Source organism: Neomonachus schauinslandi, chromosome 7 (assembly GCF_002201575.2).
Source record: "Neomonachus schauinslandi chromosome 7, ASM220157v2, whole genome shotgun sequence".
Taxonomy (NCBI): Eukaryota; Metazoa; Chordata; class Mammalia; order Carnivora; family Phocidae; genus Neomonachus; species Neomonachus schauinslandi.
In genome coordinates this window covers 54,914,031-54,938,990 of record NC_058409.1, presented here as the reverse complement: position 1 = coordinate 54,938,990, position 24,960 = coordinate 54,914,031, and the positions used below count along the sequence as shown (strand labels likewise).

At 41.2% G+C, this 24,960-nt stretch overlaps 1 protein-coding gene across 2 annotated transcripts in view; it reads right to left on the bottom strand.

Annotated features, from left to right (window-relative positions):
• IQGAP2 (IQ motif containing GTPase activating protein 2) overlaps positions 1-24,960 on the bottom strand; it is a 293,302-nt gene that overhangs the window by 31,534 nt on the left and 236,808 nt on the right. For both annotated transcript variants that reach the window (XM_044916696.1, XM_044916697.1), the window contains 7 exons: positions 20,886-21,094; positions 13,101-13,250; positions 9,958-10,121; positions 7,344-7,568; positions 5,871-6,011; positions 5,433-5,517; positions 4,759-4,991 (listed from right to left, as the gene is read on the bottom strand). In XM_044916696.1, coding sequence (XP_044772631.1) covers positions 4,759-4,991; positions 5,433-5,517; positions 5,871-6,011; positions 7,344-7,568; positions 9,958-10,121; positions 13,101-13,250; positions 20,886-21,094 — 1,207 coding nt within the window. The remainder of the gene's footprint in view (positions 1-4,758; positions 4,992-5,432; positions 5,518-5,870; positions 6,012-7,343; positions 7,569-9,957; positions 10,122-13,100; positions 13,251-20,885; positions 21,095-24,960) is intronic.

The following is a 24,960-nucleotide window of genomic DNA, read 5'->3' as shown; positions in this document are numbered from 1 at the left end:
ATTGCTCAGTTTATTGGCATATAGTTGTTGATAATAATTTCTAATAATTGTTTCTATTTCCTGGGTGTTAGTCGTGATCTCTCCCCTTTCATTCATAATTTTATTAATTTGGGTCCTTTCTCTCTTCTTTTGGATAAGTCTGGCCAGTGGTTTATCAATCTTATTAATTCTTTCAAAGAACCAACTTCTAGTTTCATTGATCTGATCTACTGTGTTTCTGGTTTCTAATTCATTGATTTCTGCTCTAATTTTAATTATTTCTCTTCTAATGCGTGGCTTAAGCGTCGTTTGTTGCTTTTTCTCTAGTTCTTTAAGGTGTAGAGTTAGTTGGTGAATTCGAGATTTTTCTATTTTTTTGAGTGAGGCTTGGACGGCTATGTATTTCCCCCTTAGGACCGCCTTTGCAGTATCCCATAGGTTTTGGACCGATGTGTTTTCGTTCTCACTGATTTCCATGAATTGTTTAAGTTCTTCTTTGATTTCTTGGTTGACCCAAACATTCTTGAGCAGAGTGGTCTTTAGCTTCCAAGTGTTTGAACTTCTGCCAAATTTTTTCTTGTGATTGAGTTCCAGTTTTAGAGCATTGTGGTCTGCGAATATGCAGGGAATAACCTCAATCTTTTGGTATCAGTTGAGACCTGATTTGTGACCCAGTATATGGTCTATTCTGGAGAAAGTTCCATGTGCGCTCGAGAAGAATGAGTATTCTGTTGTTTTAGGGTGGAATGTTCTGTAAATATCTATGAGGTCCATCTGGTCCAATGTATCATTCAAAGCTCTTGTTTCCTTGTTGATTTTCTGCTTAGATGATCTGTCCATTGCTGAGAGTGGAGTATTGAGGTCTCCTACAATTAACGTATTATTATCAATATGACTCTTTATTTTGGTTAACAGTTGGCTTATGTATATGGCTGCTCCCATGTTGGGGGTATAGATATTTACAATTGTTAAATCTTCTTGTTGGCTAGACCCTTTAAGAATGATATAGTGTCCTTCTGTGTCTCTTATTACAGACTTTAGTTTAAAATCTAATTTGTCTGATATAAGAATTGCTACCCCAGCTTTCTTTTGAGGTCCGCTGGCATGGAAGATAGATCTCCATCCCTTCACTTTCAGTCTGGATGTATCTTTAGGTTCAAAATGAGTTTCTTGTAGACAGCATATGGATGGGTCCTGTCTTTTTATCCAATCTGCAACCCTGTGCCGTTTTATGGGAGTGTTTAGGCCATTCACGTTGAGAGTGATTATTGAAAGATATGAATTAATTGTCATCATGTTGCCTGTGAAGACGTTGTTTTTATAGATTGTCCCTGTAAATTTCTGTTGTAGATCACTCTTGGGGTCTTTCTCCTTTTATAGAACCCCCCTTAATATTTCTTGCAGGGCTGGCTTAGTGGTCACATATTCTTTCAAATTCTGCTGGTCGTGGAAGTTCTGCATCTCTCCATCCATTCTAAATGAAAGCCTTGCCAGATAAAGTATTCTTGGCTGCATGTTCTTCTCATTTAGTACCCTGAATATGTCTTGCCAGGCCTTTCTGGCTTGCCAGGTCTCTGTGGATAGGTCTGACGTTATTCCGATGTTCCTCCCTCTGTACGTAAGGAATCTCTTCCCCCTAACTGCCCTTAAGATGGTTTCCTTGGTTCTAAGATTTGCAAGTTTTACTATTACATGCCAGGGTGTTGGCCTGTTCTCCTTGATCTTAGGAGGGTCCTCTCTGCCTCTAGGACTCGAATGTTTGTTTCATTCCCCAGATTAGGGAAGTTCTCAGCTACAATTTGCTCAAATACATCTTCTAGCCCTCTCTCTCTCTCTCCACTCCCTCCGGGATTCCAATTATTCTGACATTGGAACACCTCATGGTGTCACTTATTTCTCTGATTCTATTTTCATGGATTCTGAGTTGTTTTTCCCTGGCCTCCTCTTTTCCCTTTTTATCTATTATACTGTCTTCCAGATCGCTTATTCTCTCTTCTGTCTCAGTTACCCTAGCTGTTAGATTATCTAGATTGGCTTGGATCTCATTGATAGCATTTTTAAGTCTGCCAATTCACCTTTTATTTCTGCCCTTAGAGACTCTATGTTGCCATTAATTGATTTCTCCATTTTAGCCATTGTCTTCACAATTGCTAGCCTGAATTCCATCTCCGACACCTTGGTTATATCTGCATCCATTTGTAAATCTGCAGCATAAGTCATAATCTCTGAGTCTTTTCTGTTTTGGGGGCTCCTCCTCCTAGTCATTCTGTTGATGGGTGTTTGAGGGAATGTATAGAGTCCAAATTATTGACCAGAACCCAAGCAAGATGCACCTGTCTTCTTGGGACCTTAGGGTTGCTGGCCTCTTGTTTTCCCAGCCTGTCTTCTGGGGGAGGGGCCTGCCGCGCTGTTACTCAGGCAACCCTGTTTGGGCGGAGTTGCCCTGCGCCCCTGTGGCGGGGGATGGGCTCAGGGGGAATCAGTCTTTGGGGCTTTTGTTCTCTGGCGCCTTTCCATGTCTCTTCCGCGAGTCAGAGCAGAAGAGACCGTTTCCAACCCTCTGCCTCAGAGCAGAGAGACCGCGGTCTGTTCTTCAGTGAGCTCTCCAGGCCACACTGTCTCCGTTTTAAACTGCAGTGGCCTGGGTTGTGCGCCCCTCCGCAGTGCCCCCAGTCCTGCCTCCAGGTCGGGGCACGTCTCTGCCCTTTGTGCTTCTAAAACCCCCAGCCGCTCCCAGTTCGCGTGCGCGCGACTCCGCCGCTCGGGGTTTCCACCCCGGGCCTGCAGTTAACCAGCGCGACCCCGGCGCACCGGGTTTCCGTCTCGGAGGCTGCAGTTCACGTGGGCGCCACCGTCACTCCGGTTTCTGTCCGGGGGGCCTGCAGTTCACGTGCGCGCGACCCCTCCGGTCTGGTTTTCCACCCCGGGGGCTGCCCTAAAGTCCTTTCCCGACGCTACCGGTCTGCGAGTCTGTACCCATCCGCAGCGGCGCGAGGCTGTCACTCACCGGCGGGGTAGGATCCCCACATCCAGGCACCCTCCCACCGCGGTTTATCCTCCGATATCTGCCCGCAGGATCACAGCTGTCCGCTTAGTACCTCAAAACCAACTGCCCGCAATATTCTGTTTGTAGAGATCCAGATCTTCTTACATCTCAGGCTGGTTTCGTGGGTGCTCAGAGTGGTCTGGTAGTTATCCAGCTCAATTCTGGGGACCAGTTGAAATAGGGTCCCCTACTCCTCGCCATCTTTCCCCCCTGATTTATTTTATTTTTTAAAAGATTTATTTATTTGAGAGACAGAGGGAGAGCGTGTGCCCAGGGTAGGGGGGCAGTGGGCACAGAGAGAGAGAGTGATCTCCCTGAGATCATGACCTGAGCCAAAATCAAGAGTCAGACACTTAACTGACTGAGCCACCCAGGTGCCCCTGCAGTAAATTTTCATATGCCTGAAATTATCTTTGGTCTATCTCCTAAGGGTACCCAAGGCTTATACACCAAAAAGGCCTCTACCTTCCCAGCCCAAAGCTGAAGAGGTTAAATCGTGAGCAGCCCTGTTGGTGCGGGAGAAGAGCACATTTCCATGTGACAGTTGGTCTTCCTACACTTTTTTGACAGTTTGTCTTCCTACACTTTTAATAGGTTGCTGAGGAACACATAGGATAAATACAAGTGTGAGAGGAAAAAATAGGAATTTAAGAGGAAGTGGGGGGGGACTTTGGTTTTGTTTCTTTTTGAAGAAGAGCTGGAACCACAGATGTTTGATAAGAACAATCTGAGAAAAAAGGAAGTAAAGGGAAGCTGTAGTAGCAGATAAGGATTTACAAGAAATAGTACATTTTTCATTCGTGAGAAGAACTAAAATTAGCAGCTCAAGATATCAAATCTTCCTGTAGTAAGAGGATTTGGAGGGAATTTTCTCACAAGAGGCCACGATTCTAAACAGAGAATGACGATCATGAACTACCTTTGTGAGCAGATAAATCACTCTTCCAGAGGAAGATCCACTCCTCAGAGGAAAACTGAGGAATGGGAAATCAATTTTCTAAGTGAGGAGTTACAGAGGCTGCATTTATGTCTTATTTCTACGACCTACCAATGGAATGGCAACAAGAGAAAAAACGAACACCAAATTGAATATGCTTCCTTGGAGAGCTTCAGGGTGACTGTATCTTCCTACCAGACCCACTCCTTTCATGTTCCCATGGAAAGATCAGTGATAGAATTTGGAAATGCCTATCAAGGCAATGGACGTAAGTCTTACATGGGTAACAGAGGTTAAAGAAAAGAACATACTCCTATACAATCCTCAACAAATATAAAAGCTGGATCTCCCTAGCCTTTTGAAAACCAAATACTCAGTGTCCTACTATTGTCTGATGCAGATAAGCAAGTTCTTTCTCATTGGACACATTCGTAAAGAAAACAGAACCAAAAACCCTCTTCTTAAGTTCAATGAAGAAGAAATCTGCTTTTCTGACTTCTAAGTCCTATAAGCCAGTAGCGCACCAGGAAGAGTAAAGATTTCATTCTGTCCACAGCAGAAATCAAACATCTGGGGATGATTCAGGGTAGCAGGGGCACTGGGGGCAGGGGTGGGATGGGGAGCCCCCGACTGAAGTGACCCAGCCTGTTCTTTCCCCATTGCGCCAGCAAGAAGAAGTGCACACCATCACCTGAGGTTCCTATCCCTCAGCCCCAACTTCACTTCTGAGTACAGAACACACATGACTTTTGCTCATCATCTTGCAAGTTTCTCCAAAAGTAATCACCCCTCTCACCTGAACTCTTGATAGGTCTCTGATAAATAATTATTCATAGAAGAGAGATGCTCATTTTCTCCTTCGAACAGCTTGTTGGAGGCTGCATGCTGAAGAACCTTGGCCACTGATCCCAAGTTTCTCCTTTGATCGGGATTGATCTGACCTCCAGCAGTCATGTCAATGATATCAAAGCCATCAGGAGCTACGATAGCTGGGTTCATGTACCGGTAGTACAGGAGGTTTCCCACAATCTGGAGGAATGCAGAGGAAAAGACCGTTTTCAAGAGAAACAACTCAAGAGTTTTAGATTTTTAAAAATTGAAGTAAATATTCATTGCCGTTTCCCAAGAAAGATCATTTTCTGATCTGAATCCTAAAAAGGAGTTCTGTAAAGGTAGTGAAAATAGTCACACATTACCAATATAGCTAACCAAATTATTTTTGGTGAAAAATAGCATAATTAGAGCATATTGTCCCCAAATGCTCTAATATAAAGATTCTCAATAATGTGTAAGATCTCTAAAGTAATTTCAGCATCATCAATAATCTTGACAGTCATTCAAAACAGAAGACCTGCAGCTTTTTATAAACAGTCATGTGGAGGGAAAAGAAAATCTCACAAAATGTAATGCTGATAATTTTGGCTCACGCCCCCAACAGAAGCTATGGTGAGATGACCCTTGAAAATCTACCTTTAATAGCTCATCTTCTGTGGCATCAGGAAATTTCTCATGGATCGAATTCTTCAGTACTTTGGCTATATACCTCAATCCATAACTACATGTAAAACAGATGACAAAAGAAAATAATGGGAAAAGGCTAAGTGAGAAAGAAACACAAAGCAGTTGTTCTAGTCAACTACAGTGGAGCAGTTTTCTTAAAAATTAAACATAAAATGAGATGGTAACAGAATCACAGGACCTTCACTGATGACAGTCACTGAGCACTGTTTTTAGTGTTCCCTCTTTGGAGAACAGTTATGAACTTAAAATGCAAACTCAGGCAAACTTATAAAATCATGTTAAAACAGTATGAGGGAGAATGCCTATCTTGACCGCCAGGATTTATTTAACATCGTGCTGCAAGAACTTTGAGGGAAGAACGTTCAAGTAGCTACGTGTACAACTTACGGCAGGAGATCAAGGGAAGAAATGATAGAATTCAGGACTTTGTCGGTGACCCTTCTCAGATTCTCAATGGATGCCTCCAGTTTATTTTTCACCTCTGGGTATGTTAGAGCTTGTTCGGTGGTCACGTCATAAGGCAACTTGCTGAAAACACAAGGGCTTTCAATTAATTGGGGGCTTAGGGACAAGCATTTGTGTTCTTGCCAAGCTGTTTGGACAATCAAGTTTTGTACAGTGAAGTGGACTTCACCCACTGACCTCAGGCGCAAAATGTTTGCCAACTGAGGGGAGGTCCCATGTGCCCAGACAGTCCCCCTGCCAAGAGTGGACGAGGGGGACTCCAGGCTCCCTCTCGGGACTCTTCTGGCAAAATAACAGGAGACTCAAGTGATACAGACCCGGCTAACTTTCTCTCTCTCTCTCTCTTCTTTTAAGTAGGTTCCCCCAGTATGGAGCCCAACCCTGAGATCAAAATCTGAGCTCAAGACCTGAGCTAAGATCAAGAGTTGGATGCTTACCCAGCCATCCCTCTTTTTTTTTTAATTACAAAAAAACAGTATGTTCATTGCAGAAAAAATTGCATATAAACAAACAAGAATATAATACCAACCCAGAGGCAACCATCTTTCATATCTTGGTGCATAAATTTCTAAGTCCTACTCTATACATCTGTGTATGTGGGCCTAACACACACATGGGTATAATAGAGTTGATACATATACACATTCCATACAGATCCTACACACACACACACACACACACGTATTTTTATAGAAAATGGTTTATTGTACTCAACTACAACTGAAAACTATACCACATTGTTTCCATGCCAATAAAAATATTTCTATACCATTATTCCAAACTGTTACTAAGTCTACTATGTGTTATACAAACATTTATTTAACAAATTCCTCGAAGCTAAATATTTTGACTTTTCCCAACTTTTTGCTGTTACAAACAGTGCTGTGAGAACCATCCACGTAATTCTCTATGCGTATATTAACGATTGCACAAGGCATCCTTTTGCACAAGATAAAAAGCTGAGATTGCTTAGATTTACTAACTACCACCCAGAATAAGCCTATCCTACCTGGCTTATTAATGCTTACACAGGAAGCTTACTCACTTGGTAACTGTAAAAAAGTATGTATCATCAGGTGAAGAGAAAGTCTGCACTACTTCTAGGTCTAGGTTTAGAAACACACACAGAGCAACCAAGGGAGAGAATTACAGAAGTTGTGGCTTTGGGGGTCAACCAGTACTGAAAGTTGAAAGTACCATGTCATACCGAGATGCACAAGGGTCCAAGAATGTGGCCTGCATGGGTACATTAAAGGAGGGAACATCTTCAGTTGAAAACTGCCTCTGGACAGTAAATTTTGTTCTTTTAAGAGAGTTTAAGAGGATATAGATCATAACCATGTAAAAATGATCATAAAACATGACTGAAAACCAACATCTTCCGGGCTCAGGTACCTGGCTTCTCCAGTCTGTGTTTCTAGTTGGTTCACCCAAGCCTTGTACACCTCTACAGGGCTCGTGTTGATGGTCAGGGACTTGTCGTCCAGGATCTCTTTCACCACTGGAGCCAGGAGCTGGCGCAGCGTGTTCTGTCCTCGGGCACCTCTGTTGAAGCTCACAACCATCTTGATGACCGTGGGGTTCCCAGTCACTATGTCCTGTACCTGATCCACCTTTGATCTAAAAGAAGCCCAGACCAAAACAAATGGGTTGCCTGTATGGACAGAGTTTTAAACAGCCTATGTTCTCTCTGGTGGGCAAGGACTTCATGGGGCTCTACTTCCTCCATGAAAATCAAAGGCGGCATGGTTTAAAAGCAAGCAATCATTTGTAAGATGTGTGTTCGTTATGCGAGGGACTCGAGGATGTAAAAATAAGTGCTCGGCTTTAATTTCGATCTAGAAGGCAGGAAGGAACTAAAAATGGACTGACACTAAGAAGAAGCCAGGGGGCCACCGTGCAAGTACTGTGTCCCATCTAGTTACCACATTTCAAAAACAACGTTCTCGATTCAATGAACTAAATCCACTTCTTCAAATCACACTCAAATTCTCCTCAGGGAAGCTTCTGGCTACCTCACATGGGGGGAGAGAGCTGCTCTTGACTGCTGATTGCCAACTCCTGTGAGCTTCCCTGACCCGCCTCCCTTTCATCTCCGTGCAGCCTCTCACCCTCCCACGTGACCACGTGCTCCCTGTGTACCCCCTTTCCCCTCAGCGTCTCAGAGTGCTGTATTCCAGTCCTCATCTTACCCAGTTGTTCCCTTGGTTTCCTTTGTTGGCTCCTTTCCCCACATTTTAACTGTTCGATCTCACATCTTTCTACATGATCTACCCTCAGACCTCACTCACATGTGCAATCTCAACGACCATCTCCTTGGAACTTGTCCTCTGAGCTCAGCGTCTAATCCATCTCTCTTTCCTGGAAATTGGTTTTGGATTTCTGATTTTCTGCTGGACATTTTCCCCTTCACGTTCTATACCTGTAGCTCATACTCATTGTGTTAAAAATCCAAACTGTATTTTTTTCCTTCTGACTCCCCTATTTCTCTGACCCATGCAGCTGCCCTTTATTCTGTTCATAAACAGCAGCAGATCGATCCTCTAGAAACCTCGCGTGGCCATGTCTATACTCTGCTCGAAGACCTTTCAGGGCTTCCAAGGAAGTGAACAGTGCCTCAGCACTTGGGCCTGGGCTCAGTGGCTCCCGTGATCTGGCCCAACCTATCTTTCTAGCTCCATCTCCTGTTCGTGACTAGTTAAATCACATTTTGGCGAGATTGATCCTACGTTCTTTCACCGATTTTGGCCCATGCTCTTTCTGTCAATATTGTTTCTTATTTCCCTTTTCCATTTCTTCTTATAAAAAACTGTAGATATTCTTGAAGGATTTGGATCAACTACTTCCTCTCCCTAAAGTCTTTTTTTTTTTTAACTTTTTTTTTCTTTAAAGATTTTGTTTAGTCATTTGAGACACAGAGATAGAGAGAGAGAGAGCATGAGCAGGGGGAGAGGCAGAGGCAGAGGGTGAAGCAGGCTCCCCGCTGAGCCAGGAGCCCGATGCGGGGCTCGATCCCAGGACCCCGGGATCATGACCTGAGCTGAAGGCAGACACTTAACCATCTGAGCCACCCAGGCGCCCCTCTCCCTAAAGTCTTTATCGGCTGACCTAACTGGAACTTTTCTACCTTCCTCCCTTTCTTATTTATTATCTTTTGAGTAGAGTTGACACACATTACATTAGTTTCAGGTGTACAACTTAGTGATTTGACAAGTTTATACGCTATGCCATGTTCCCCATAAGTGTAGCTGTGTCGGTCCCATTACATTGTTAAATTGCTATTACAGTTGTAACTGGAACTGGAACTTCTCTCTCCATCCCTCTGATCTGTTACACTGTGTGTGTCATTCATTAGTACTTATTTATTCCAGTGCACACATTCCTATTTCTCATGTATCCTATTTCTCAGGCTGGCTTACAGATACCCTGAGGGCAGAGGTTCCTAGCTAATATGCTTCTGAGATCCATAGGAACCAGTATAGCTCAAGTTATAAGAAGCCAGGAAGGCAGCTGAGATCCATCTTGTTGGCTAAGGGCATTTTTCCTGTATTCTTTTGGCCCCTTTAATATAGGCATCTGCACATTCCTTTTTACATTAACTGAATCAGAAAATAAATCAGCAAAAATCAGTTTAAGTTTCAGTAAGAGAAGTAAAAGAAGACTTTTTGGCAGAGACTATTATCCCCATCTGTTTACAGCTTTATTACTCACAGAATTTTAATTAAGTTAAATTTTTTCCACTGACTTTCAAAAAAGCTTTTGATTTTCAAGTTGCTGTTTACTTGCAAAGTCAAAAATAATTTAGCTCTAAAAAAGCTATCACTGGTGGGAGAAAGCTGTACCAGGAAATACCTATAGTGACGTAGACATTTCTTAAGTGAATTGATATACTTGAACATATATGAGTAACTTATAAGAATAATTTAAATACTATTTTAGTAAATCAGAGATAACTGCCACTAAAATGATCTATTCATTGATATTTTTACATATATATTTATATACATACTTTATTTCTTCCTCCAGAGCAGTCTTAAAAAGCTTGAGGAGTAGATATTCTTCTCGCTGATTGGAAGCGTAATTGTATAGTGTGAAAATAACAGTGTCCATAAATTTAGTTGATTTATTCTGTGGCATCTGGAAAATCAGCTTAGCCAGGTATAAAGGATTGGTCTAAAAACAAAACTGTATGTTAATATATTATTAAAACAGAGAGGAGTACCCAATTCCCTTTAATACGTATAAAGCATATAGTGGAGTATCTGACACATAATAAGACTTTAAAAGGTGTCAGCTAAAATTAATACTATAGGAAGTTATATTATAAAGCTACAATAGGATTTAAGTTTTATATGCTATATATTTAATGAAATATAGTTATATTATGTACATTATACACTGTTAACCATTTCAGGCTACATATTAATATTTAATGTAGAGACACAGAAGAGAGAGGGGTTGGCCAATAGAATCCGGTATCTGAAGAGACTGGCAATAATGAACCAAGAGACCAGCTACATAGATTATTCTAGAAGGACTAATGAATGAACAGAAGGAAATACGTCCCATATTCTGAGACTAGAAAGAAAAGGAAAACGATACATTTACATGTAGAGACAGTGGGATGGCCAGGATGTTTTACAAGGAGAGAGAAGGTAGAAGTGAGGTGGGGAGTCTGAAGGGAGGGGTGAAGGTCAGGATAGCTGATGGATGAAACGGCAGAAGGAAGTGACAGAAAAAAAAAAAAAGACAACTTAAAACTCAAGAATTAAAAAAAAATTGACGTGGATTCCTGAGGGCTCTTCTGAGGATGGAGTTTCTGAGATACACCAGCAGCCTTCATGTAATATGGGTTTTCTCCAGGAGCTACACCAACCAGATGAGGTTAGAGGAAAACAACTACTATTTAGGTTATAGAGGAAAATATTTACATAGAGAAATTAAGTATCTCTACTCTTCATCCTCCTGCTGATGAGAAAAGAAAGTTTTCCATATGTGGAAACTAGTCTTCATTTAATACACTCAAGCAGTTTGGCTTTAAAGTTTTTAAGGAAAATCCAAATTCTGGTTTACCTTACTACTTAGGTTTACTTTCAAGCTCATCATGATTGTCTGAAACTTTATGAAGCAGTAGCTGAGGACGTTTTCTTTACAGTTCTGCAGTGATTCTTTTCCCACACTAAGCATATGGGATTAGGAGAAAGGAAACTCACTCTAAAGCTAAAAAGCCTACTCCTCATGCCTCCCAGATGACCTGAACACTTTCCATGGAGGCTGAGACTGAAGAGGCAAAGGCAAAGCAAAACCTTTACTAGCTGACTTGTGCTTTGGCTCAGACTTCTTGCCAAGGCATCATTCAAAGGCCAAAGGAATCTAGACCATTTGCTTTTCTGTAGTTTCCTCAATGATCTCAGGCTAATGTCTCCGAGAAAAGGTAAAGAAAATTACATGAGTTCAAGAGACACTTCACTCGGTACAACTGAATGGTAGAGCTCTGGGACTAGCAGTTTTGGGTTGTTTGGGGAATAAAGTGGTGGAATTATTCTCAAGATGTTCCTGCATTTTTTACCCTTTCCATTCATGGGTCTCCACTTACAGAACAAGGTAAAAAATACAAGTCTTAGGCCAATGACCACAGTTTCACTTTTCTTAGGACACAAATTCTATCAAAATCTACCACGAGAAACTATATCCTAAAGAAGCCTCATACATTTGGGAGGTTCATGGAGGTCAAAACAAATAAATGCCTAAGATTAAATTTCCAACTGGTGGATGACTACTATTCTAATTTAGGTAGACAAAAACCCTTCCCTACCCAGTGGGAGCCCCTTGTCTTTCTGGAAGGTTTGATGGGGTTAATTAAGCAATGGATTCTATGAACAATAATACTGTTTTAACATTTTCCTTCTATGCTGCCACATCGTGGCCATCTGTGGTACTACACCTGCTCGCCAGTCACTCCAGACTGAGAATTCTCATCTGTACTAAAATTAACATAACTTCTTCCATGTGGCAAACCACACCTCATTCATGGTTTGGGTAACGTGTTCTCTGTATACCTAATGTCAGCGTGGTCCCCAAGGAAAGATTCAGGGACCTTCAGGCCTTGAGGCAGTCACCACCAACAGCAGCAGCATCCCCATTACACAAAGGGACACCTGACTCTAGGAAGAACTGCTGAGCCACCTTTTCAGGGGAAATTGTCCTGCCAAAGGGAAGACTTTGTTTATCACTAAACAAAGTGATAAACTTTGCTTTGCTTACTTACTCAGTGCTTACTCACTTTCCTTTGGGACTAAGTGGATGTGCTGGTAGGACAGTTAAGGTGAATTAGTGATTAACCAGAACAGTAACTGGTCCACCACAGTTCAACCATAAGCAGTTCAACTTATTCTCACCTGCACCCTGGAAGCAGTGGAAAATGACTGTTCATTGACATCGTAGTAATGCCATGAAAATAAGGAAATCAAAAAGATGCCCTACTGCCCTAATCCAAACTCTCTGGTTCTATTCTCAAAAGAAGGGCAGGCTGGGTCAGGTAAAGATCCATTTTGCGGGCGCCTGGGTGGCTCAGTTGGTTAAGCGACTGCCTTCGGCTCAGGTCATGATCCTGGAGTCCCTGGATCGAGTCCCGCATCGGGCTCCCTGCTCGGCAGGGAGCCTGCTTCTCCCTCTGACCCTCCCCCCTCTCATGTATTCTCTCTGTCTCAAATAAATAAATAAAATAAAAAAAAAAAAAAAAAAAAGATCCATTTTGCACATACTTTAATTTTTTCATGGCTGACAGCATCTCCTTATTTTATGACTAGGTTTATACTGTCTCTGCACATAACTGTAATATAACAGTCTCAGAAGCAAGGGCTCCAAAGTCAAACTGCTTGGGTTCCAATACCCTTGGCTTTACCATTTACTGGCTGCATCTCAGTTTTCTCATCTATAGTATGGGAATAACAATAATTATTGTGTTCTGAGGGTTGTGGTAAGAATTAAAAGATATGATGTATGTAAAGCATCCAGAATAGTACTTGGTACTTAGTAGTAGGTCAAACATGTCAGCGACTACAACTTTACATTGGGGAAAGATCCATTATAAACCACCAACAAGGAATATAGTATTGATCCAAAGCTTTTAGTGAAAGCAATTGTTCTCACCTGTAAAAGATAAAACAGCTGCTGGTATGTTTCTAGTGTTTTTCTTCTCTCCTTACTTAAACTTTTAATTCCCTGGTTGTCAGTGTTATTCAGTATTTGCATTTCTCCACCTTTTTTCTTATTCAGCTTCGTTCTGTGTGAAATTACATCCTGGAAAAAATTTATGAAATGATTACTTTTTATCCTGCTGTTTTTTACCTCCTCCCTTCACACACACCTCAAAACACATGTGTTGGAAAGATTAATTTTCCACATTTCCCTTAGGAAGAAACAAAGGAGAGAATGTTACATTAAGGAAACTCAGCTTACAGGTGAATTTGGCTTTTGTAATATTTGTTCTCTAAAGCTGTACTTAGCTGTTCTTAAGATGAAATGTAGGCACCAATACATTTCAATAGGGAAAGAATGGTCTTTTCAACAAATGATTCTGGGATAACTGGATATCCACATTTACAAGAAAGAAGTCAGACCCTGACTTCATACCATAAACAAAAATTAAAAGAGATCAAAGAACTAAAGGTAGGAGCTAAAACTATAAAACTTTTGAAAGAAAACCTAGACATAAATCTTTGTCCCTTTGGATTAGGCAACGGTTTCTTACATATGACATCAAAAGTACTAGTGACAAAAGAAAAAATAAATCGGACTTCATAAAAAGTAAAACCTTTGGCTTCAAAGGACACTACTAATGAAATAAAAAGACAACCCACAGAAGGGGAGAAAATGTTTACATTGAATGAGGGATATAAAGAACTCTTGCATTTCAAAAATAAAGGCAGCCCAATCAAACATGGGCAAAAGATCTGAATAGACATTTTCCCAATTCATACCTTGCTGGTGGGAATGTAAAATGGTATACCCACTTAGAAAACATTTTGGCAGTTCTTCAAAAGTTAAACACAGAGTTACCATATGACCCAGCAATTCCGCTCTTAGGTATATACCTGAGAATGGAAGACCAGTGTCCACACAAAAATGTGTACATGAATGCTCACAGCAGAATTATTCATAATACCCCAAAAGAGGAAACAACTCATATGTTCATTAACTGATGAATGGATAGACAAAATATGGTATATCTGTACAATGGAATGTTATTTGTCAATAAAGAGGAATGAAGTACTGATTTAGGCTAAAACCTTAAAACACACAATACTAAGGGAAAAAAGCCAGTCACAACAGATCACATACAGTGTGATTCCATTCATATGAAATATCCATAACAGGCAAATCTGGCCAGAAAGTAGATTAATAGTTGCTCTGCTTTAGGGGAGAATAGGTAGTAAGTGTTAATGAACATGGGTGTTCTTTGTTTTTTTGAAGTGAATTGTTATTCACATATGATAAAATTCACATACCATCTAATTTGAGAACATTTTCTCTGGGGTTTCTTTTTGGGGTGAATGTTCTAGAATTATGGATGTATGGTCCTACAGTTTTGTGAATATACTAAACACCACTAAAGTGTACACTTTTAAAGAATGAATTAGATCTTTTCAAACTATAAAAGCACTTGCAAAAAATATGTAATGTAGAAATTAGAGATGGAAGTGAAAGGAATCCCCTAAATATTTTTTTTTAAATGCTTTATTTATTTATTCATGAGAGTCAGAGAGGCAGAGGCAGAGGGAGAAGCAGGCTCCCCGCCTAGCAGGGAGCCCGATGCGGGACTCGATCCCAGGACCCTGGGATCATGACCTGAGCCAAAGGCAGACGCTTAACTATCTGAGCCACCCAGGCACCCCGAATCCCCTAAATATTTAACAAAATTTATTTTTCTCAATCTTGCTCCTTTAACCATTTACAACAGAATCTTGGAAAAGGTGTGGCTGCAAATCTTGTCAAGTAGTCATTTCAGGCTATTGTGTCCCCTTCAAGTGTGTAAAGGGTCATGAACAAGAGCAGGACTCTTAGGTAAGGGTCTACCAAATATTTTTACAGGGACCCACAGCACAAAATACATCTTACATCTTTTGCTGGTAAACACACATGCACATGCACACACACACGCAATATGAAATACTTATCCACACTACTGCGATACACTTTGATATCTTCAATTTGCTTTTATTCTCCTTAACTTTTAAAGATTGCTGATGTGACTCGCTTAATTGCTTTCATGACCCACCAGTGGCACAGGACTCAAATGAAAGCCAGTGCTCTAGAATGCCTGCCTCCTCTGCCATGTAACCATGGGTCACTGTCTCACAGAGTAGGTGGCAATAAAGCTGTTTTTCCTAAATCTTCTTCCATCTGCTTCCCTGAGCTCTTAGCCCAGACTCCATGTGAGGAGTTGATTTGCAGCCAGCATCAGGATGTTTGACCATGGTTCCCGAGGAGGGGCACTCCGGGAATTTCAGATAATACAATGCTTCATTGTGCATGCATCCCTGGATCACTGGTCATCTGGCATCCCTGGCCCCTGTGCATCAGATGCCCGTAGGGGCCCCTAGTCATTTGGACAACCAAAAACGTGCCTGCCACCACTTCCAATTGCCCCTGGGGGTGAGAACTACGGTCAGCTTTTGCGTACAGGTTCTAAATCTGCTTACGTCCTAGCATCCCGTTTTCCCATAGCTAGGGTCAATCCACGGGTAGAAAAAAAAACACCCCTTGGAGTTCTGCTCTCAGAAGCTTCCATGTGGGTTATACTCACTGTCTTGTGGGTCTATGATTTTATTCTTTGCCATTCTCAGCTTAGGGAGGGGCCACCTGGACTTTATCCCTTATATCTGGCCTCCTAACTGCTAGTATGCAGAAAGAGGGGGATTTGATTTGCATTTCCATGAACTTTTTAAAAAAGGCAACATTTTCACCCTTATTTCATAAGCATATGAAAGATTTCAGGATGAAGAAAGGAAGTGTACTAAGCACCAGCTGGAGATTAAGGGGGAAGTCTGGGCAGGTAGCTGCTTGACGTCCTTATTGACAAGAAGTCCTAAAATATCACTAGATTAAGTCTGGTTTACAACTCCATATATCCCAGCTTTCTTCTCTTCAAGTCATCATTCAAGTCTCTCAAATACATGAAGTAAATAGATTATCTTGGTTTTAAATATGTGGCAGACATAAAATCTTGGTATTTAACTCCCCCTCCAATTATTTTCAATGGAGGTGGCTCTGGAAACTGAAGACTTTTCATTTGTTTTATTCTTGGACTTCATCCGTATGTTAGGTTTTTGACATACACAGAAGAGGAGAGAGAAGAGAGGGTGGGAGTGGCAAGCAAGCTCTGGAGCAGAACTAAACTCCTTTGCATTAGAAGAGAGACATTTGGTGAGGGCAGGACCAGGACAGTAATCCAGGATGGGAAGCCAAGCGTCAGATGCTGAGCCCTGGAGGGGAAAGGGTAGGGGAGCTAGCAGCTGGGCGGATGGGACACAGTGTCTGCGGCAGATCCCACTGCAGAATGGTGGGGAGCATGGCAGAAAGCCCATCTTCCTTCTTCCCTGAAATTATGCCTTGCTCAAGACTGCTCTTGTGTCAACAGAAGTTTTCTTTGGGAAGCTCAAAGGAGGAGACAAAGGCCAACCAGGGAGGGCTTCCAAACGCATATGCTTTTCACTAATAGAAATTTCACGTCCTTTATTCTTACCAATAAGTCTTGAACATGGGAAGCACAGTGGTTTGAAGGAGCAACAGTATTTAACTTGTTCATGATGTTCCCTCATTTTGATGTTGCCCCGATGGCCACCATTTTGTCCCTTCCCCTGATCACAGGATACCTGTGTGCAGGTCAGAGGCTGTGGTATGAAAAATTTTATAGGAGTGTAGAGTAGTACAAAGGGTTTGGGCTTTGGAGACATGAAAGTAGGGCTACCTGCACAGCATTGTTAGCTTTGCCACCGTGCACAGGTTAACCTCTCTAAGCCTGTTTCCTAAATCTATAAAATGGGCTTAATGATTGCAGTCTCAGTTGCTGTGAAGGTTAAAAACAACATATGGGAAGCATTGAGCACATTTTCCAGGGAAAACAAGGCTCAGAGAGGTTAAGAAACATGCCCAAGGAAACATGCTTATATCCACAGTGAAGTGGTACAATTAAGCTGTAAAATTAGTCTTCCCCTGGGTTTTCGGTAGCCCTGGCCTCAATGTCTGCACTCCTATTACACACCACATTCATCAATGAGTATTTCAGGGGTTCAAGATTCCTTTGACTTTATTTTTTTCTTTTTAAAAAAATTTATTTGCTTATTTTAGAGAGTGCGTGCACTCGTGTGAGTGCAGAGAGGGGTGGCGGGAGAGGGAGAGGGAGAATCTCAAGTGGCGGATGCAGGGCTCGATCCCACGACCCTGAGATCATGACCTAAGCTGAAATCAAGAGTTGGACACTTAACCAACTGAGCCACCCAGGTGCCCCAAGATTACTTTTACTTTCTATTCAGATTTTCTTTCAAGCTTGTTTGAATTTATACCTTTCTTCCTCCCTACTTCTCTAAGAAACTTCTACTTCAGTTGCTTTGTCTCCATCTCTAAGCCATTTTTTTTTTTTTGCATAAAACCAATGTTAGCCATTTCATTCACCCACTGACTTTCTGTGATTTATAGGAGGAATGCCAATTTTATTTTATTTATTTATTTATTTATTTATTTTTGTAAGATTTTATTTATTTGACAGAGAGAGACACAGCGAGAGAGGGAACACAAGCAGGGGGAGCGGGAAGAGGGAGAAGCAGGCTTCCCGCGGAGCAGGGAGCCTGATGTGGGGCTCAATCCCAGGACCCTGGGATCATGACCTGAGCCGAAGGCAGACGCTTTAACGACTGAGCCACCCAGGCGCCCCTTATTTTATTTTTATTTATTTATTTATTTGTAAGGTCTATGCCCAACATGGGGCTTGAATTCATGACCCCAAGATTGAGAGTTGCATGCTGTACCAACTGAGCGGCCAGGAGAGGAACATCAATTTTAGAAAAATTTTAGAGCTGGAGTTGTTCTTTGTAAACTAAGCTACTTCCTTTAAAAACCTTTCTTTCCTAACTAAACACATGCTCAGTATGTAAGTATGTATGTATGTATGCATTTAAATGATTTTATTTATTTACTTGACAGAGAGAGAGGGAGAGAGAGCACAAGCAGGGGGAGCCAGAGGCAGAGGGAGAGGGAGAAGTAGACTCCCTGCTGAGCAGAGAACCCAGCTGGGGCTCGATCCCAGACCCCAGGATCAGGACCTAAGCCAAAAGCAGATGCTTAATGGACTGAGCCACCCAGGCGTCCCAACATGCTCAGTATTAAAAAAAAAAAGAATCTCAGAAGTTTAATTTTACCAGCCCCCCAAAGAAAAATCACTTAACTTTTTTCCTAGCTTTAAGTAAAATATATATATATTTCACAACAAATGAAATTGTACTGTTTTAAGTAACTGTCTTCTCTCTTGTATTGCAAACATTTCCCCCTGCCCTTAAAAATGTTCTTTGAAAAATTATTTTTAGTGGGTATGTAACGTACATGTTAAACTAATTCTGTTGTTCTCTGTTTATTGTTTTTGTGTTTGGGTTGTTTCTCACTTTTTCACTACTATAAAGCTTCAACTGTACTATTCTTATCATCAAACTAAAAATACTACTATCAGTAATAAGACCATATACTTAATAATCATTAACTTAATTTCCAATAAGTAATCAATATTTGGTGTTTGAAAAGGTAACTTGAAAAATTAGCTCTGATTCACAATGCTATCAATTGGGAATAGTTTTTTTTTTTTTTTAGATTTTATTTATTTATTTGACAGAGAGATAGAGAACACAAGTAGGCAGAGGGAGAGGGAGAAGCAGGCTCCCTGCAGAGCGGGGAGCCCGATGCGGGACTCGATCCCAGGACCCTGGGATCATGACCCGAGCCGAAGGCAGCCGCTTAACCGACTGAGCCACCCAGGCGCCCCAATTGGGAATAGTTTTAAAAAATCTTAAACATTCATAAGGACCTGAAAATTTGCCATGATTTCATTTTCCACATGAATAACAAGCTACATGTTATGTCTACTATTCAGTGTTTTGCAACTAGCCTTTACTTTAAAAGGCAAGGCATTTCCTGTTTACAACTTTATGGAGGAGGGTAAAACAGCAGTTGAAGGCTATAAAAGGCATTTTCTGAAGGACCTTCTGGAATATATTACACTTTACAAATTCTCATGTTTGTCAAATAATACACTTTTTTTTTAAAAGGAGAAAAGTACTATTTTTCTGGATAAAATGATAAAAACAGACTTAATACAGAACACTTAAATTGTACTTAATAGTTAGAAAAGACCATCATTTCCTATTTTATAAACTGCTCTATTTTCCTTATTTTCTGTGCACTATTTCACTATTTCTCTCTGAGGGCCAGAGACAAGAGTGGGGCATTCACATCCACTTCTCTGCTGGCCTCCTGAGCCGCGCATTTCCCAGAACCACAGACTCAAGTCCGTGGCAGATGGCACTCTATGTTTGACCCATGGTAGCTTTCTCGGAGTTTCCAGAAGGTTAGCTTCCCATGCCCCTCCCAACCTATCCGTTTTCTGAAAACTGATGTGGCACTGGAACAGGGACATGGAGAGACCTCTTACACTACCAATCTCTTTTCTTGGGTAAAAATGAAACTTTTCACATGGTTTGAGAGAGCTCTGAAAGGAGCAGTTTTCACACAGATACAAAACTATAGCATTAGTTACTTAGAGGCTGTTTTGGGGGCAGTCCACTCTGTAGGGGCCATTTTGAAAATGTGTAAAGGTGTTTGTTATTTTAAAGATGGAATTTTTTTATTTAAGGAGAGAGAGAGCGTATGTGTGAGGGGGGGAGGGGCAGAGGGAGGGAGAGAGAGAATCCCAAGCAGACTGTGCATTGAGCGCCTAGCCCGATGAAGGGCTTGATCTCACGACCCTGAGATCATGACCTGAGCTGGAATCAAGAGTTGGACCTCCAACCGACTGAATATAAAAAAGTCACTGATAGTAAAAGCACCCCGAAAAGGTGTTTTTTTGTTTTGTTTTGTTTTTAACATCCTAACAACTGGAAGCTACTACTGGTTTCTAGTGGGTAGGGGCAGGGATGCTTTGCTGTCCTGCAATTTGTAGGACAGTCCTGCGTAAATTCTCCACATTTCGCACGACTGGATTTTTCAATGTCCTGCTGGTCATTCATGTAGGTCGAAATTCTGTGATTATTTGAGCCTAAAAACTAATTGCTTTAGATAGAAGCAAGATACATTTCTCCCCAATTTTAACGTACCCGGACTTTTCTAGGACTGTATTCTGTGGCCGGGCGGGGGGGAGGGGGTGGCAGGGGGAGAGTGACAGGCTTATTCTGAACTTTACAAAGAGTTGTTTTCCACTCTGAAAATGAAATCACTGACAGTTCCCCCACTCGCAAGCATCAGTCTCATCTGCAGCTATTAGTACTTTGTTCAGTGTGGGTACTCTGGGAAGAGGCTCAAGCCTCAGGCAACTTGATCACATCTTCCAAGGGCACTGGGCCCACGTACTTTCATGTTGAAAACCATGCTTTTACTATCAGTGACTTTTTTATATTCACGGAAAGGCCTTAGCCTCATTGTGAAGGTACATATGCAAGTAGGCTTTGTTTCATATACTATTCATTTCAGAAGGGTAAAGAAGTCTTACAAAATATGTTATAAGGGGCGGGGGCCTAAAATTTTGCAGGTCTGAGAACCATGAGAAAGATGGTCAGTGAATTTGGACAACATATCCTGGATTCCTGATGAGTTTAGCTGGACAAGGGTGTTGCAGGCAAATACAAGGGCCCCTTCTCTCTTCTGGGAGCCGGAGGCCCCACAGACAGCACTGACCTCCAGTGTGATCCTGTTCTTCACCAGGAGCCCAATCTTGATGTCCATCAAGTTCAGGTCTTTCTCGAGCTGTTGGTTGCCTCTGATCTTGGTCACCACTTCTTCTCTTAACCGTGCTACCTCCAGCTCTTCCTGGAAATCCAAGTTACTTTGGTCCAATAGGTGTACAAATTTTCGGATCACCGTTAACGGTGGGTTTTCCGAGCCAACTGTGGGGAAAGGAAGAGGCATGCTTTAATTAGGCATGTTTGGAACTATCACCAATAGGAGAGGAATCAGGTATTTCACTAAAGCATTACTATAAAAATACAGCAACGGAAGTACTTGGTCACTGGAGTGACTCATTCTGCCCATGTCAAATCTGGACAGGGAACCTGATCATGTAAATACCCGCACACAAATGCCATCTGGTCTGTCTTCTCGTTATCTAATTCTCATTTATCAGCCTTCTCCCACACTGCTTCCAGGACTCTCCCATGGAGAAGACAGTTCTACCTATCTGTGCCTTATTGATGAGGCACTTGAGAATGCATGTTAACGGAGTTATCTCTGAGACCTTGTGGCTGAGCCAGATAAGCGATTTCTGTTCTTGCTAGAGGAAACAGAAAGTGGCTTCTCTCAGCCCAAAAGACCATGGGGGAATTAGGTGAAAGGTGAATTAGAAAAAGTCAATGAGAGAAGACCTGTAAGACCAGACAGGAGCCAATGGAATGACAAGTGGAATGCACATTCTATGTGGCACAAATAAAAGGATTTTAGAAATTGAAATTTGGTCCTTGTCCTTTCAGCACAGACCAAGTGAGGGCACTCAGAGCCTGGGAGACCAGCCTCAGCTGTTGAGAGGGGGTTCTAAATTCTAAAAGAGTTTCCCCTCAGTGCTTTGAACATTAATTATGCTTTAATTCCCTGGCACTCTGACTTCACAAAAAATACATTTGTTAAAGTGTTTTAGTGAACACTGGGTCAATGTAAGAATAAACGATCTGGACCTTCAGGGATGAATGTTACAACAACACGAAGATGACTTGAAAAAGCTCAGCCCCATTGTGGTGACTTCCATCACCATCCTCTCCTTTACACTGAATCCCTAATCTATCTTCTTTTTACTTCCAGCTTGGTTCTGGGGTGTTTTGACATTCAAGAAATAAAAAGAGTTAAACCAACAACACAAAGAACTAACAGCATGAACCCCACATGAACAACCAAATCTAGGGGCATCTATATTAGTATTTTGCCACTTCTGATGGGCTTTATTGGAGAAATTACTTTGGCTCTTGGAACCCTTCTTTTCCTGATCACTGAAGCACATGTGAATTTATTTTCTACCATTTCTAACAAAGACATTGCTAATGACATGGCCAGTTCAGAAAAAGCCTGAGTGATGCTCCAGAGCTCATGTGTATGTAGCTAAGTTGGGAGAACACGAGCCAGCTCATTTGGTCTCAAATTCTCTCTCTGCTCCTAAGGATTGCTTATCTCTGTGTGTGCCAATAAACACGTTAGAAACAAATTAGTATTTTAGCTTTACTAATTATTATGGCCCAAATTTAATATTTCCTCTGTCAACAGTAGGCTTGTGACATCTTCAGGCTGGGAATCACTTTTAGTTTCAGAGAATCACCTAACGTGATAGTTAGCACTGACAAGTGGCCAAATCACAGTTGCAGCAACTTCCAAGTCTGAAGTTACTCAAAGCCTTTCCAGAAGGAATGGGTGAAAATGGATGATGACAGACTAATACAAGTGACTTTTTTTTCAGATTAAAAATGCCTTAGTCTTGGGGTGCCTGGGTGGCTCAGTTGGTTAAGCATCTGCCTTCTGCTCAGGTCCTGATCTCAGGGTCCTGGGATCAAGCCCCATGTCAGGCTCCCTGATCAGTCTGCTTCTCCCTCTACCCCCTGCTCATGCTCTCTATCTCTCTCCCTCTCAAATAAATAAATAAAATCTTTAAAAAAATGCCTTAGTCTGACAAAGATGGTGAATTGAGAAAGAAATGAAAATTTACATTTCAGTTACAACAAAACCACCCTATTTGCTAAAGCCCAGAGCAGCTTAGATCTAAGTTACTCACTAACATAGTTTCTATCTACCTTCTATGCTTTAACATAAAATCACCTGGACTTTTTAATTGGAATTTCTTTTGTCTTCTAATTAAAAAAAAATGTAAAGGGGTGCCTGGGTGGCTCAGTTGGTTAAGTGTCTGATTCTTGATTTCGGCTCAGGTCATGATCTCAGGGTCATGAGATCGAGCCCTGCATCAGGCTTGGTGCTCAGCGCAGAGTCTGTTTGAGATTCTCTCTCTCCCTCTCCTTCTGCCCCTTCCTCCTCTCATGCTCTTTCTCTCTCCAATAAATAACAATTTAAAAAAATGTAAGCAAGTAAAAAGCATCCCCCCAACTGACCACAAAAACATGTTACCTAGAATGAAACAAAAAGCAGCCTGTGTTCATTTGGAAAATTTATTCTTAAATTGTCTTTCATGAGCAAAGGCAGTAGCAAACCTGTTTTAGTGTGTTAGGGCTCAGAAAACAAAATCCCTATTTAGCCTTCTTGTAAAACACTTAAAGGTATCCACCGAGAGATGAATCTCATTAATTCAACAATGGAGAAGTGTGGCCCTGAAAAGACTAGCTGGCCTTTCCTTACTTAGCTTGCACAGGGAATTCTGGAATCCAGCAGAATGATGTGTAATCCAATACATTCTGCAGGCTGGAGGCAGAACCTGGCCTCTAAATCTTCCTGAGGTTTTTCCTTAACAAGTACCAGGGAAAACCTTTCTTGAGCCATATATTTTTCATCTCAAAACTTAGATAGACTTTAGGCAATAAATGGCACTAGCTAAACTACTTCCTAGGCACTGTGCTGGTTACATTACTCAAGTTTGACTTCCTCCAAAAAATAAGAAGAAGCAAGACAGAGGTAGATACAGTATAATGGCCATTTTCATGACTAAGATGCACAAGTCATGATTTTTCTTTACCCTCTCAAAACTAATTCGGAATGACTAAGCAAAATATTTAAAAAGTTTGTGCAATACTAGTAAGTTTATCAGCAAGTTCTTAATCTATCACATGTTCTTGTGATAGTAAGAATGTTAAAAATTCAGCATATAAAAAAGATGTTCACTTTGTAAAGAACAGAAGAACATACGCAAAGTTGGGATTGTAAATAGTTGCAAAATGTCAATGTTATTTCTGGGTGATTTTTATTTTGCTGTTTCAAAACTTTCTAAAAATGGCATATATTAGTATTATAATAAAAAATATTTTAAAAACTATAGGGACCATGGAAAGTCTAGAATGAAATTATAGGAAGATGTTCAGAGATGAGCTTTTTCCCTTCTTATTCATATTTTTTCCTTCTTATTCATGTTTCCAAAATTTCTTATACAAACATGTTTTATTCTTAAAACAAGGGGAAAAAATTGTAGGCCAACAAAACAGATTAAACAGTTCAAATATAAGCTTATCTTCTGGCTAACTCCTTTGCATTAGATTTCTGACTCTAGCTCAAATTTAATATAAAAATATCAGCATTTATACCAATTCCATTCTTTCTGAAGAAATCATATCCACTCTACCTACCCCTTTCACTTATAACAGGAAGGCCCATTTCCTGCCATCAATGTTCCTTTGTGCACCAGTTCAGAACCTGGGGTCTGAGATGGTCAAAACTTACTGGAAACACTGGACAACTTCTGTTCCTGGAGCGGCCTCTAAAGTGACTAAGATGTTTTTGTTTTTGCCTTGTTTATAAGGAACCCATACTTTGTTTCAGAATATAGATGATCCCCAGCAAGCAATGGCTCGACTTACTATGTTTTGACTTCATGATGGTGCAAATGCCATACACATTCAATTAGAAACGTACTTTGAATTTTGAATTTGCATCTTTTCCCAGGCTAGCATCATGCCATAGGATGCTCTCTTCTGATGCTGGGTGGCAGCAGTGAGCCAGAGCCCAGTCAGCCATGTGATCACCAGGGTAAACAACCCATACACTCACGACCATTCTGTTTTTCACTTGTAGTGTGGTATTCAATAAGTAACACGAGACAGTCAACTCTTCACTATAA